The 16,114-nt window shown below is 32.0% G+C and overlaps 3 protein-coding genes across 5 annotated transcripts; 1 reads left to right on the top strand and 2 right to left on the bottom strand.

Moving 5' to 3' along the window:
- Positions 1-315: 315 nt before the first annotated feature.
- Positions 316-1,576, bottom strand: LOC113522142 (ubiquitin-like-conjugating enzyme ATG10). The gene is made up of 2 exons (XM_026907819.3): positions 1,160-1,576; positions 316-982 (listed from the first exon to the last, which is right to left on the bottom strand). The coding sequence occupies exons 1-2, from the start codon at positions 1,459-1,461 to the stop codon at positions 781-783; spliced, it is 504 nt and encodes a 167-aa protein (XP_026763620.2). The 5' UTR covers positions 1,462-1,576; the 3' UTR covers positions 316-780.
- Positions 1,577-2,274: 698 nt separating this feature from the next.
- LOC113522141 (spermidine synthase) lies at positions 2,275-7,667 on the top strand. Its single transcript, XM_026907818.3, has 4 exons — positions 2,275-2,429; positions 3,337-3,544; positions 4,860-4,985; positions 6,114-7,667. Exons 1-4 carry the CDS (start codon positions 2,422-2,424, stop codon positions 6,645-6,647), a joined length of 876 nt encoding a protein of 291 aa, XP_026763619.1. The 5' UTR covers positions 2,275-2,421; the 3' UTR covers positions 6,648-7,667.
- A 181-nt stretch (positions 7,668-7,848) lies between these two features.
- LOC113518699 (GDNF-inducible zinc finger protein 1-like) lies at positions 7,849-15,067 on the bottom strand. 3 transcript variants are annotated; one of them, XM_052898801.1, is made up of 8 exons: positions 14,993-15,067; positions 14,802-14,864; positions 13,218-13,358; positions 12,002-12,133; positions 11,724-11,848; positions 10,913-11,070; positions 9,620-9,806; positions 7,849-8,009 (listed from the first exon to the last, which is right to left on the bottom strand). In XM_052898801.1, the coding sequence occupies exons 3-8, from the start codon at positions 13,338-13,340 to the stop codon at positions 7,856-7,858; spliced, it is 879 nt and encodes a 292-aa protein (XP_052754761.1). In that variant the 5' UTR covers positions 13,341-13,358; positions 14,802-14,864; positions 14,993-15,067; the 3' UTR covers positions 7,849-7,855. The 3 variants fall into 3 exon arrangements, with proteins under 3 accessions (XP_052754761.1, XP_052754760.1, XP_052754759.1); XM_052898800.1 differs by having other exon boundaries at positions 11,724-11,845; positions 14,802-15,056; XM_052898799.1 differs by having other exon boundaries at positions 14,802-15,050.
- Between the last annotated feature and the right edge of the window lie 1,047 nt (positions 15,068-16,114).

Consider the following 16,114-nt stretch of genomic DNA (forward strand, 5'->3'; position numbering starts at 1 on the left):
TTCAACAATGAAAGGTTTTTTTTGTCGGATGAAAATGGTATGGTAACCCCACCTGCCCTAACGGGATATGCTGGTGGAGCACCAGTGAAGGGTGATAGATGAGAACGAAAACAGGCCAGTTAGCCTATCACGATGAATTCATCATGAAGAATTAATCATGACAGTTTCCAGGGGGAACCGCGTGGAGGTCGACCTGGTTATGTATATTGCTAACAATGGGATTTTTAGCCCCCATTACTAACAATCCCTTTCCCCCCAACAATGAAAGGTTAACAGTCGATAGGAATGAATAAATGAATAAAAACTAATTCTATAATAGCATAGTTGATATAAATCTTTAATCAAATATTCCATACAATATTTTAAATTAGTTATTCTGGCAATAATAATTACATCAACTTGGGGAATTGAACACCGTATTGAAAATTATTATATGGTCACATATAATCCGGTTACAGAGGAATTTCTGTCCGTGATCCCCTTTGCTATTTCCCAAAAGACTATGGGACAGAGTTATTCAAAGAGGAGTAAAGTTGGTAACACACATGATATTGAAGGCATTTATAGGCTAAAACAGTTCAGACTTAGTGAAGATATCACATAAAAAAACTCAATACTTGAGTTTAATCCATTTTAAGTATATAACCAATTTTATCATCATAACCCATTTATGCCTCATTTCTAGGCATCCTACAAGTGTATTTAACTTGACTGGAGCTTTGGAAAACACTCCACTGTCATTAATCCCTACTTTTTAAAATGAAATCATAATTACAAAGTTCATAAGCCATATTCAAATGGTAATTTCAACCTTAACAAAGGTGTTATTAAACTAAGGAAAGTTACTATTATATTCTTGGATTTATTTTTTAATGTGGCCAGGAGTGTTGCTGTGTGGCATGGATGCATTACAAAGTATGGACGCAAGAACAGGCGATGCTCTTGTTGGGTTATCACAGAGTAGAAATCTTCTCTCTTAATTCTGGAACGAAAAGAAATATTATTTTTAGACAGGGCGAAATTAATACAATTTATTTTCATTTTGCAAATTTCAATACCTCTATTTGTTCTACGGTCAACTGATAAAAATTAAATAGAAATAAATTCTAGTTGGTACTAAATAGAAGATATGAAGACTCAGACAGATTTATTGACTTACGTAATAAAAGACATTGTTCTAATATCTTCCAATGTTAAAAGAACTCCAGCCGAATTCCAAATATTGAAACTAAAGGAGGGCACACCATAGCTCAGATTATAAAATATAACAAATTCGGCTCTAAGCAATGTATTTTCATTCTCTCCTTCATGTGATATGAATGTATCTTTCTTTAAATAACATCTATGTATTTCTTTATCCTTACAAAATACCCAGCCATCGCATAATCTGTTAGATATTTCACAAAATTGTTTGGCAAAATAAGTAAATTCTTCCGGAGTGATAGTTGTATTAGAGTCCATTTAATATATATTAAAATTACAAACTTGATAACTTCAATCTTATTTTAGAAGCAAGCACCTAACTTTAATTCAATTCAGTTATTCAGTTTTCGTAATAATTTTAAATTCCATTTATTATTACCTGACCATACTTTGTTGTATTTTCATTCATAAATTTCGAATTTTGGCGAAATTGTTGTCACTGACGGACTGACTAACTGGACGTCAGTCTTCTATTTTTCTCAATGGCAATCATGGCAATCGGTCACCATTTTTATGATTATTTCTGCCAGTCTTATTTGTATATGAAACTCGAAACTCAATTCAAATAGGCGAGGGGACAATTCCACATTGTCCCCTCGCCTATTTATGTGACATAAACGAAAATATAATAAAGGTTGTTGCGTGAAATTTAAATGTAAGGCTAAAACAGTGCTGCAGCATGCATATTTTATCGTTACACAATTTACAATTGTATTCAGTATCAATACGTTTTATTGATTTTGAATTGAATACATTGCGATTCTTAAAGATTGAGGTGTCATACTTTCATATTTTATATTTTCTTTTTCCAGAGTAAGATTTTGTACAAAAATCGTCTGCTTGGGTACTTATGTGTCATTCGTTTTTCTCCTATAAAGTAATTGTAGGCTATGTATCGATTTGAAGGGAAAGTGTAATCACATTTTCGTTACGATTTTGTGATCGCATTACTAATCTGTTAGTACGTATTACTTTATACCTTATTCGTAGTTTTATACTAAGTCTATGATCTCATATATGTAAATTGTCATAAACAGCAAAAGGGATTTCGTCACTATCCTTAGTCTATGGTATGTTAGTCATTCATTTGTTGTCTTTAAATTTATGTCATTACTATGTCATTCTTTATGTACTAAACTATAACAAAATCAATTTTATTTATTTAAATGAATTAGTTTCAAAGTTTCAGTCACGAGTGTTTCATCTGTTTGTTTATTGATGGTTGGGTTAGTACCAATTTTTTCTATTTAGTAGCAATATGCTATCTTTTTTATTTAGTTTGTAATTGGTTAGTCTATAAATTAATGTCCGAAGAAGTTATTTGAAGTCCCGGTTCAAATTTATTAATATAATATTCATTTTTACGTGTTAATTCACAACCTAAAAGGAGACACGTTGTGATATATTCCTTTTTTTATACTACTGAGGTGGCAAACAAACGGTATATAATATTTATGAATTTGTTACCTGAGTTCATTCGGAATAAATTTTGTTTTTTTTTTTTTTTTAAATTGCTCAAGCAAATTATTATTCTTTTTTAGTATAAATAGAATAAAGTTTGGTAAGTAATAAACAACACGTGCCTTTTGTTATTTTTGCTACCACACGTCATTTTGTTTGATTATACTGTATGTATGTACAGCATGAACCCTAACAGTCCCTAATTGGAAGGACACTTAACTAGAGAGGACGAGGTCGGGAAGGGGCCCAAGGTGGGGAGGAATGTCAGATATACCTTAAAGTGAATAAGTGACTAAATTATAAAAATAGATATGTGAAATCATTATCTTCCTGCCCTTGTATATAGCATATCATTTGGGATCTGCTTATTTTATTCAAACTTGTTCAGTACTTTATGAGGTGATACAGTTCCAGATCATTTATTCATAATTTACAAAATTTTATTGTCTAGTCTCATTACAAATTTATCATATTTTATTAGTAAACATGTTGACATTTTTATGGAATTTTACATTTATGTCAGCTATTTAATTAATTATTTATAAATTTATCAAGATCAAAATTTTTGTCTATTCATATAATATTTTGGTTAAAGTATGTGTTTAAATTGAGTAACTTCTTCTGTCTAGGATAGATAGTATATCTTTTAACATTTACTTATTTTAATTGCAGCAACATGAATACACTGAAACCAAACTGGTTCTCAGAGACTTGTGACATGTGGCCAGGTGCCACCTTTTCATTTGAAGTTAAGGAATTGCTGCACGAAGAAAAGTCACCGTACCAACAGATCCATGTGTTTGACACCACGCACCTTGGCAAAGTGTTGGTCCTGGATGGAATCATACAATGCACCCAAAAAGATGAATTCTCATATCAGGTCTGATATCATTGCTTCCAATTTGTCAGTTTTTCACAATAAATAAATAAAATATTACACTATTCACCCTTAATCATAAAAATATCAAATATTTCATAAATCTAATTTAGCTATTGAAGTGTTTTCTCTTCTTATACAATAAACTCTTAATTCGAAAGAAAGTGATAAGGTTTTGCTATACATACTAAATGACACATAGATATATCTAAATATATTTTTTGTAAATACATATGTTACTAGCTAACTTGGCATACTAAATTTTTTGCTCCATACTGTTAGTTAACTGTCCACTGCTGAACATGCCTCCTCATAAGAGGTGTTTTTGCAGTAGTTGCTGTGCTTGGTAGGCAGGTTGGCGACTGCAGTTTGCCTTTTGGTTATGTTTTAAGAGGGACACTGCTGCCCGCCCCTCCACTATAAGCTTCATTAGTCACCTCTTACTGTTGTCACTACTGTCAGGTGACAGATAAAATAACCAAAGAACAGAAAATAAGCTTAGTTAAAAACTATTTAATCTTTTAAATTATTAAGTATTTTATTTAACATAATCAAGGGTTTCAAAAATCGACATGAGTGAATGTTCTGAAATAGGATTTTATAAATTAAGGTATACAAAAAAGAGACAAATATAAACATACATATGAATACAATTTTTTTGTGTGAGGTTTGGGGGGGGGGGGGCTTAACTATAGAAAGATAAGACAATAGTATGTCAAACCACTATACCACCAAGGTCATTAAAATTGTACATTTAATTTGATAATAGTGTGGTAACTGTCAACAATAGATAAGTACTGTGGACTTCACAGAATATACTGTGATATCTATAGTACTCTTCAAATATTGTCGTTTTTAAAGACTTAAATGTTATGCCTCCTTGTCCCGTAATAGTTTCTTTTTTGTCATTTTTAAGAAGTAAATATTTAAGAATATTTAAGATAAAATGTGAAGACGGAATAATGCAATATTTCAATATTACATACTGTAAGGAAAAATGGAAAACCTTGTAGGAGCCCTTTGCTAGGAGCAATACTTGAAAACATACTGTAAAATTGTAATGTAAAAGGTTTTTATGTAAATGAAAATATTCTAAATAAAGGCTAATTAATAAATCCTTATGAATATTATAAATCTCTTTTAGAGATAAATTCGCGTTTGCTAATATTGTTATTAACTTATTGTTGTTACTATATATTTTAGTGTATATATAAGGAGTTATGTTACTTTTTATTCCATTCTGAAAACATATCCCAGTCATGTGGATGAAGTCACTGGTAAAAGTTAGTGAATTATATGTTTAATTTATTTATTGTAGGAAATGATATCATTCCTGCCTCTGTGCTGCCACAAAAACCCTGAGAAGGTGCTCATAGTCGGAGGCGGCGATGGCGGCGTCGCCAGGGAGGTCGCAAAGCATCCCAAGGTCAAAGAGATCGTCCAGGTAATGTTTTAAGCAATATTTCTTTTATCTTGCTAATATTACAGCAATAACAGTTTGTTAACCGACTTCAGAAAAGAAGCTTCTCAATTAATTTTTTTTTATGTTTGTTACATGAAAAGCTGCATTTGTAATCCGATTTGGAAATCTTTTTTTTTTTATTGGATATAGATAAAAATTGGACCCGTAGATTTCTCTGTCTTCCCCATAAGTGGCATAACGTGAAGATATTATTTTTATCTCCTAATTTAGAGATCGTTTCTAAAAGTTCAATCATAATCATCCAATATATTATATTACGCTTTAATAGAGCGTTTTTCAAGTGAACTCCACAATAACAATTGTATTATAAAGTTAATCTAAATATAACACAGTATCTAATAATAAAAATTCAAATGAACTTCATGTAACTCTTGTTATCAGTGAATACGTCGAGTGACATTAAGAGATAAGGACTCCCGTTAATAATCGTACATTGTGTCGTTATGAACAATTAATGATTACATTATCTTTTAGGGCTCAGTTATTGTATAGTTTCGTATATTTTTCATGTAAGAAGTTGGTTCTTTATTTTACATTGAAACATTTTCTTCTGCAGACTCTGTTTTTTTTTTTGTATTATTTCATCATCTTCCTACCTTTACATGAATTACTGTTTGAAGTTAGCATAATATGTTTTTCTCGGCTTTTCTTCTCTATTCATAGCCATTTTCGCTTTCACTCTCTTTCTGGCTATAACATAACATATATATTTCTTTACAATCGATCGATGTTTTTAGTACTATTAATTTAAAAATATTAAAATATTAAAATATATAATATTACATTATATATAAATACATAGGTCTCACTTATATAATAATTAAAAGAGAGAATATTTTTAGTATTGTTTAAAAATATTGCTTATTACTTACATGGAGTCCAAAAGTCCCATTGTCCCTATCAGGTCGACCTCCATGGAGTTCCCCCTGAATATCATTGTGGTTAATTCTTGTTGAATTTGTCACGAACACGAACTGACCTGCATTCATCCTCACCTATCCTCTCTCACTGGTGCCCCGTTAGCGTATATCGATAGCCCATTAAAAAAATTAATTCATCACAATATTTTTTTTTTTTATAAAATTACAGGTAGAAATCGACGCAAAAGTTATAGAGGTTTCAAAGAAGTACTTACCTTTTATGGCAGTTGGTTTCGAGAGCGAAAAGCTCACACTTCACGTAGGCGACGGATTTGAGTTTCTGAAAAATCATACAGCAGAATTCGACGTGATAATCACAGACAGCAGTGACCCCATCGGGCCGGCTGTCCACCTCTTTGAAGAGAACTACTTTACGCTTATGAAAAAGGCGCTAAAACCGGGCGGTATTGTCTGCTCGCAAGCCGGTACGGTTTGGAACGATCTGGACTTAGTGACAAGTACTCTGAGGTACTGTAAGAATCAATTTGCAGTAGCGGCGTACGCATACGCCTCAGTTCCCACCTACCCATCCGGTCAGATAGGATTCGTTGTGGGTTCCTTGGATAAGGATGCAAAATTGGACACCCCGCTATTAGTGTTCTCGAGGGAGGACGAGAAAGCCATGAATTTAAGGTATTACAATAGCGAAGTACATAAAGCTGCATTTACTTTACCGACATTCGTCAAGTATCAGCTGGCCTGATTGATGTTTGTCCTTTACACTGTACTTAAGTGTGCATTTTATTATTTTGTTACAGTTCACATGAAACCCTTAGGGCGTCCAACTGTGGACATAATTGGGCTGTACATATAGATAATTTGAGAGAGTAACTAGTCAGTCTCAAACTCACTATTTACTAAACGACATTCACTTAACTTTATCTCCAAAATTAGAGAATAAAAGCACTCTAATTTGACAGACAAAATGTCATGTCATTTTCGTACATTATCTGAAACAGCAATTTACTATTATTATCATTTTCTACAAGAATGTTTTTTATTTCATTGTTTCTTAAACTCTTTGTCTCAACTTTACTGATAGAAGCACCATTAAACTTGTAGTTTATCCGAGAGAAAATCCAAATTACATGGTCAACGTTAAATGCCCCAAGGGTTTTCCAGAATCTCAAGGAACACTATCTGTGCCTTTATAATAAGATGCGATATTATATCAAATACATTCCAATTTTTAATATCTCATAGTGAGGTAATTTTATATTATTAAATAGACTGATTTTACAGGATATTACGTTGTTGAATAAAACACTGATCGTCCCCTTGCGATGTTTATAATAAATATACCAATATAGTTTTGAATCTCTCGTCCTTTATCAATTTCTGTAAGATACTTATATGTAAATGTTGATGATAGAATATACATATTGTAATGTTTTTCGTTATGCTAGTTAAAATTTATATGAAATATTTTTGACATAGGGTTTATTGAATACTACCCTCTGTTAGTAATAGATTTTATGTATAATCCAATATGTGCCTTTCGTTTAACTTCATCGCTTTTTTTTTATATTGAAATGTACAAATAAAATCATTTATAAATCGAATACGAATATTGACGAGTCTATGGTCAATTTTTTTTTTAAATATTATTTATTATATAATAAAAATATTTGCTCATTATTGTAATATGATGTAATTCCATATTTTTGTACAAGATTTATTTTTTAAGACGTTGAATCGGGAACAATAAATTTATATTTTATTATGTTTATTTTTTTTTTTTTATCAAAATTCATTTTTCAGCAATGTTATATAAAATAGTATCTCAATGTACCTGAATCGCATGCGTGCGCTGTAAAACATGCCAATCCTGACATTTGATTGCTAGTAATTAAAAGGATTCTAGTAACATTGGCTGATAGTAAAATAACAGTTATAAATTAAAATACATATTTATTTTGATGCATTACTGTCTACATTAGTGTCGTTTGCCCGTCTTTTCTCTTTGCCTTCTCGCTCGGCCTCCGTTATGGCTGAAAATATAGCGCCGCTTTGTACCTTTTTCAATATCTTTTTGTCGTGAAACGGATGTGTGTGTACCGAGATCCTGGAACGTTCAAAATGAAGTTTTTTATTAAGTAGCTTTGAGTGGCAAAGAAGCTGACGGCCCACCTGATGGAGTAACGACCGTCTAAACCAATACAGTACTGGTAGTGTTTATAGTATCGCTCACGCATGGGGAGATTGTTAGTAATAAAGATTATTTTAAGTAGATCCCATTGATAGCAATATACCCTGTTTTTTTTGATGGGTGAAAATGATATGGTAACCCCGCCTGCGTTAACGGTATACGCTGGCGGAGCACCAGTGAAGGGTGATAGATGAGAATGAAAACAGGCCAGATAGCCCATCATGATGAATTCATCAGCAATTAACCATGATAGTTTCCAGGGGGAACCGCGAGGAGATCGACCTGGTTGGGGATATTGCTAGCAATGGGATTCTCAGTCTCCATTACTAACAATCCCTTTCCCCCCAATATACCCTGTTAGGTAAATTCACTACGACAGGCGAACTGACATGACTTCATCCTCGCCTATCATACCTCACTGGTAACCCGCTAGCGAAAAGGCGATTTAAAATATATATGTATGAGCCTATGATATAATAATAATAATTTTATTTCAGACTTTTTTGGTCCATTAAATATTTATTAGTAACAGTATTCTTAAAACTAATAAATAAGTAATAAACTAATAACTAAGTAAATTTACATACACAATACACACACACACACAAACATAATATATTAAATAATGCACAATCGCTGCACAATTCCATTGGAAATTGCGCAGCAGTGATTAACTTGTCTGTCATCTTGTAGCGTGAATTAAATGTTAATACGAAAGCAGATAGGTGTAGGTACCGAGAGAAACTAGACTGACTTATTTTGATCAGATAGACCATTTTCTGTTTGAGAAATCGAAAGATATGAAAGAGCAAGAAGGATATTTGTATATGTATATATATACACACACACACACACGCATGCACGCACGCACACACACACACACATATATATATATATGTACGTATAGATTGTTATGATAACATGCCCAGGGGTGTGCCCTTTAACATTAAAATAATTAAAAATGTGTAAGTAAAAATATTTACAAAGTTTCGATCGAGAAATATAATACTCCTCTGACCAGACGTCAACTGAAGACGTTTCCTCACACACACAAATAGATCACACATCTGTGTATGGTCACACACATTTTAGTAAATTTTTAGAAGAGCGTGCCACGTTAACGTTAGACAATCTGTATGTAAGGATAGATCGTTGGGAGTTTCTTTTTTTATACAACTTAGAATGGCAAACAAGCTGGCGGCCCACCTGATGGAAAGTGGTAACCGTCGCCTATAGACATGAGCAGTACCATGGACATAACGGAGTATACTGTTTCGTCCATGATACCCCCCATGCGTTGCCATTCCTGAGGACTCAGGTATTATTCCTCTGTACCCAGTAAAATCAAGCCATATCCCACTCTTCAAACCGAAACACAGCCATGCAAACACAACTGCTTCACGGTTGAAATACGAATGGGACAGAGGTACCCAAGCAATCGACTTTTGTACAAAGTCTCCCTCTGGTAAAGGTTAGTCTTCTCTGCTAACATTGCAAGAAAATTATACTAAAGATAGTAAAGTTACCTCTGCAACACGACATCCCCCTTGGTGACGACGTGCGCGGGACACTTGACGCCGCTGACGTAGTCCACGCACCGCCACTGCCGCGTGCTGTTTCTGTTCGTGTGCTTCAGATAGTACACGAACCTGTTCAGGATCATCTGCAGCGAGCCCTGGTTGGACACCGTGTACTGCATCACGCTCATCACGTCTGTCGACCGGTTGCAATATCTATCAATCAGTTGCTCCACATCACACAAGTATAACCTTTACAAGGGACCATGGCTGTAGCTGAGGGGAAGGGGAGGGGGCATTGACAAGCAATGCCTTATCTTAAAATGTGATGTTTGTAACACATTGGATGATGTTCACCATATGACATCTGAATGTACGAAATACAAAACACAAAGGGAAGAATTGATACAGAAATATAATCTCAATAGACAGGAGATTGGTTTATTTTCAAATATACTCGCAGAGCCACATTCCGGAATGGCAAAATCTTTAATTACTATATTTTTGTATCAATAATTCCCTTTATGATAATAAACTACCGAGATATTGTGTATTATTTATTTATGTATTAAAGTTTTAAGTATGTGAGGTATTCTTTAAGATTAGGGTATGATGAGGCTGACATATCCTTATGGAATAAAAGCCTCTAAATAAAAAAGAAAAAATAAATAAATCTTAAAATGAAAGGAAAATTAGATTCGCAAATTAAATTATAGTCACTTAATTATGGCTTCTGCTGTATCAAAAAGTTTTTTTTTGTCTTAACTTGGATCTAGCTACGAAAGCAAAGCAAGGAACTTTTAAAAATGGAGTAAATTGATTGACTGATTGGAGTATATTATTTTAATAATTTTTATAATTTATTCAACTTTTTTAAAATGATAATGAAATGGCAACTCCGCTACGCTATCTATATACGCTGACGAAGCATTAGTGAAGGATAAGTGAAGATAGAAGCAGGTCAATTGGCACATCGTGGTAAATTTAACAAGAATTAACCACAATGGTTTCCAGGAGGAACCGAATGGAGGTCAATCTGATAGAGTAACAATGAGGCTACCCTCGTTCGTTAACCCCTCTAAAAACACTATCAGATTGATTTTCATGAAGTCCCCCTTGAAACCATCATGGTTAACTGAATACCATGTTAGTGAATTCATCTTCACCTATCATCACTCATTACTTTCCCATTTTCATCCCATAGACTTTTTTTTTTTACTGGCAATTTTAAATTGATGTGTAAACATGAACAATTTACTTATACATAACAAAATAACATATTTATTTCACATGTGTACTTACTATTGGTATCAAGTTTTTTAGAACCGACATCCGCTTTCTCACTGCATAATCTACTCATGGATATATTACAATCATTATTGAATTTCTCTTCTGTGTCGTCTAATCTTTCTTCCACAGTGACTTCTTCTAATTTTAATGGGCATAAACTATCGGATGCACTGGAAGAAAAAATATTATATTGGATGTTGTCCTGCAAGCATATGGCTTTAAATCGAATCTTTACATTTAGAATATATTTAATTTAGTATGAATTTAGAATAAATAAATGGATGGCTAGACTGGAAGTGATCAATCTGTATATATATATATATATATATATATATATATATATATATATATATATATATATATATATATATATATATATATATATATATATGGTTGTGCGTGGAAGAAAGTGCCTTGAAAAACGCACGGTGGAAGACCGCCACTCGTCCAGATGATTGGGATGAAACTTTAGTTTGTGGCGGGTTGTACGGTGGTGAAAATCAGGTATCAACGAACAATGACCATGATAATTAATAGAAGATGCACAGAGACGCAACATCTCTGAATCAATGGGTCAAGTCGGACAGTAAGGCGTTGAAATAAGCCGCCCGACTTTGAATGCGGTCTAACGGAAGGAGTTGGTACTGTGGCGCTCCTGCCCACAGGTGAGAACAGTATTCCATATGCGGCCTGACTTGGGCTTTAATAATATAATATAATAATAATAATATAATATAATAATAATAATATAATATAATAATAATACAATAAAAAAATCTATATTATAAACCGAAGGAAGTTCCTATGAATATAGTGTACATACTTAGAATTAGCATCCACACTTTTAGGTTCAGATATTTCAAAGTAACAAATCTCTTCATCCATTGCGTCCACAGTTGTGTTGTTTACCAGTAGCCGCTGATTTGACGGTAAATTTGGGTGCAGCTTCTAAACAAAACAAACATTTTTTTCAATATTTTATAATTGAATTACTAGTTTATATTTTGTATATTTGGAATTTGAATATATTTTATTAGTTCTTACTATTTTTATTTATCTTTATAAATAAATAAATTTATATGTGAATATTTAATAATGTACCATATCTTCAAGTCCCTTGATGTGCAGCTCCCTTCCTGCTTGTATTAGTTCGCTAAGATTCTCAATAGACACCAATACTTCTCCCGTGTAGACATATTCTAGTATTGAACTAAGTGTGGTGTATGATATTTTCTAAAACAAATATACAAATATTATTATGTGAATAATTTTATTTATGAATGCAAACAGAACTTATGGTTTGAAATTCGAATCATTGACTACGTCCAAAAAAAAAAGGTTGTTGGTATCTTAAAGCAGAAATATAACAGTTTTTATCATTTTTTATAATATTTAAAAAGTGAAGGATTTAATTCCACAATTGTGCAGCATATCAGAGTTTAATGTTGTTGTTATAAAATATGAAAATTGCATTTGTCTATTGTTGTTTGTGTGCTGTAATGCAAATAAATTATCTATCTATCTATCAAATAGTCAGTTGTTTTGTCACTAAAAAAACACTTCAAGATTCAAACATCTATAGGAGAATTCGAAATTGGAACACTTAGTACTTGTGACATTTAAGAGGTAATCTCAGGTAACTTTAGCATGCTTTAGTTAGAGAACTGAGCAATTTTCATGAATTAAGCTGTGCACATAATGTAATTGGATTATAACTTAGCGGAATCACAAATGTAACTATTATTAAGGTTTTTTTTTTTATGGTATGATCTGTTTAATGTGCCAATAAAATAAAAATAAAATAATCTGAGAATGTTATAAGTCATGTTAAAGAAATTTTAGCAAATCAAAGAGTAAGTCAATTAAACATTTATCAAATTGATATCTTCAACTCACATCTAAACACCTTCAAAAACATTTTACACTCAGCCATCAAGTCTCTTTGACATGTCTATATTTTTATGTATTTTTATTATTTGCATGTACTTAATTGTTATTTACCACATTCATATGCTTTCTTTATATAATTTATAATTTAACACTGTTTGCCGACTGCTTTAACCATGCTGTATGTACACCTGTCTGGGTCTCAAACTAGTTCAAACTATTATTTTTATATAAATGTTTATAATGTTATTGATTGTAACCTGTTGTGTATACCTTTTGATAAATAAAAAAAAAAACTTTTTGAATCTAGATAGTGACTTTTGTAACAGTTTATTGTTATTACATTCTCATGTCAGTCCACTTTATGATATTCTTGCACAACTTGTATTTAACTTACAGATTAAATTATCAATGCACATAAAATACTTACATTTAAAAAGATGACAGGATGAGTACAGCTCATAGAACCAAGGATGTCTTTTATGAATGGGCTAGCAAGAGCCATTATGACTTGATGTACTTTCACAAAGTGGCCATCTGCAGCTAGAGTCATGTCCACAAAGTCTCCATTCTGAAGTATGAAAAAAGACATAGAACATGAAGGCAGAGAACTAATAAATCTATACTCAGCATGGTGTAACTGACAAGTCACCAAAGGCATTATAAGATATTAAAAAATATATTTAACTATATATTTATTGAGTCTGATATACATTGTTGATGCCACAGTGGTTTTAGCTGGCAGCACTGTAGTATGTTAGATTTGTAGACGTAATATATCAACCTACAGGCTAGATGAAACAATGATTACATTTCTGTTACTGGCTAGTTAGATTTATGACAAATGACATTCTATATCTAATTAAAATATTGCTCTTTTTCTTTGGACAATTCAAAATCTTACTTTTTCATAAATATTTTCATAATGGAGAAAAACATGGATCCTATTTATCATTAAGTAATATGCCTTTTAATATTAGCTATACAAATATTAAAATTTTTAATATAACTATTTACTGTGACTACAAAAATTCCTTCTAATACAATAATTTTACAAACAATTAAAACATCACTACAATTTTTTTTTATAGAACTTAGAATGGCAAACCAGCTGACAGACCATAAAGTGATAACCGTCACCTATAGATATGAGCAGTAGCATGAATATAACAGAGTATACTGTTTCGCCCATGATACCCACCATGCATTGCCGTTCCTGAGGATTTCCTTCAAACTGAAACACAGCCATGCAAACACAGCTGTTTCACGGTTGAAACATGAATGGGACAGAGGTGCCCAAGCAAACGACTTTTGAACTAAATCTAATTAAAAAATATTTTTTTTTTAGCAGTAGATACTATTAAACAAATACATTGGAGTCAATTCTGAGGCATCATTTCTCTAAAGTTATCTCTTAACCTAATATTTTAATTCGATAATTTCACATAATTACTGTTTGTGCGACATAATGTAATGAAATGTTAGATATTTTAAATAATCTTTTACTATAATAATAATAATAATCTTTATTTGCTTAAACACAGTAAAGTCAAAGATGTTACAATAGTCAAAGAACATTCGTGCTTAGCTAACAAGGTGATAGCATGCAAAAATTCACAATTAACATTATTTTTTTAATCTAGATCTAGACATACTAATTTATTTATATTGGTCCTAAGAGATAACAATTTCACCACGATATCAAATTATTATTTTTAACCTAGTGGAAAGTTTAAAGAATTGTCTGTCGTGTTCATTTTTCATAGCATTTAAGACCATAAGTTAGACATCTTTACAATAGGCAACTGCTGCTGTACTTTAGTTAATACTAAACTGGAGCTAGTTAGTATGCAGACTATATCGCATACAGCATACCAGCTACATTACCTGGGATGTTCATAAGAAATGGTTGACTTGGAAAACTATCAAAAATGTACCTAATTTTACTATAATTATCACATTTGTATTCATTGTTCCAGAACACATTATATCATGAACTTAAAAATAAACAAACCTGTTGAAGTGCACTCAAGCCATTGCAAATGTTAGTCGGATATGCTTCCCATGACACTGAAAACTGAGATTGAGCCATAATTACTGTTATTTATAAATAGTCTAAGTTTTGTGTCGTTTTATAATTATTCGAATATTTAGTAGTAAATAATTCTTATTTATAAACATAAATAATTATCAAATACAACACACCCAAGCAAATAATTTCTATACTTCGAAATAGCTGTCAATTGTAAAATGTCAATGCCGATAATGGTTTGTCAAAGAATTGACTTACATACTAATACAGATTAAAAATACCTATGTAGGTAAATGAATTACTTAAGAAAGACTAAAATCATGTATATATGTAAATATATATTTGAGAGAGATAGATAAGCAGTTTATCTACACGCTATAGGCTTCTATAAAATATTGAAGGGTGTAATAAAAATCTGTATTTTCACGTTTTGGGGTGTAATTAGGTTTCAGTAAACACAATTACATAAATGTGGTACATGTGTGCTTAGATTATATAGATAAAGCAAGTCTTAAAAAAGTGTCAACTTTTAGTCAGTTAACCGTATTTTGTAATAGTCTTCTTTAAACTTAATATAAAAAAGAGCTTTTGCGCAATAAAAAGGAGCAAAAATTGTAAGATGAAAAATAGAAGTAATAAAAGAATCACTAACCCGTAAATATATAAATTTTAAGCATTAATAGTTATTCATATCTTATGAAAAAATTCGCGCCATTTTAAGTACTGCAAGTATTCGAAAAATCCCTACAGTTCAATTAAAATTCCTGAAAGGTGGAATAATAAATAAATTATAAAATCCTTCTTTAAAATTATAAATAAGAATTAAATTATTATTTGTATTTTATGCCATTTTTTTTATAATATAAATATAATATTTATGCAGGTATGAAAAACAGATATTGTCAAGTGAACGGTGTGGACTGCCGTTCGGTGAGCGTGGACTGTAGGGGCGTTGGTTCAGGCTGGAGTGAAACACAGCGATTACTATTCTGAAGCCTCCGGTACCGTCTGAAGAGAGTATTTTTTCTTCTTGTCCTATTTCTTCTCGAGTGTAGTGCGTCGCTATGCCGCTTGAAGGCGCCTATCTTTATACCCGCCCGCTCGCACGATAACATTTCCAACTCGCGTTATCTGTGTGAGCGGGACGGGGCGAGAATGAACGAGACGCGTGTCTCTTCAGATCGGTCTATAGCGTTTATTTATTTATTACAATTTACAATTTATTGTTACAATTTCTATTTCTATTTGTAGGTAATAATGACAACACACAAAGGAATACTTTATTTAACTTACAC

The sequence above is a fragment of the Galleria mellonella genome, unplaced genomic scaffold (assembly GCF_026898425.1).
Source record: "Galleria mellonella isolate WM207_F2 unplaced genomic scaffold, CSIRO_AGI_GalMel_v1 utg537, whole genome shotgun sequence".
NCBI classification, from domain to species: domain Eukaryota; kingdom Metazoa; phylum Arthropoda; class Insecta; order Lepidoptera; family Pyralidae; genus Galleria; species Galleria mellonella.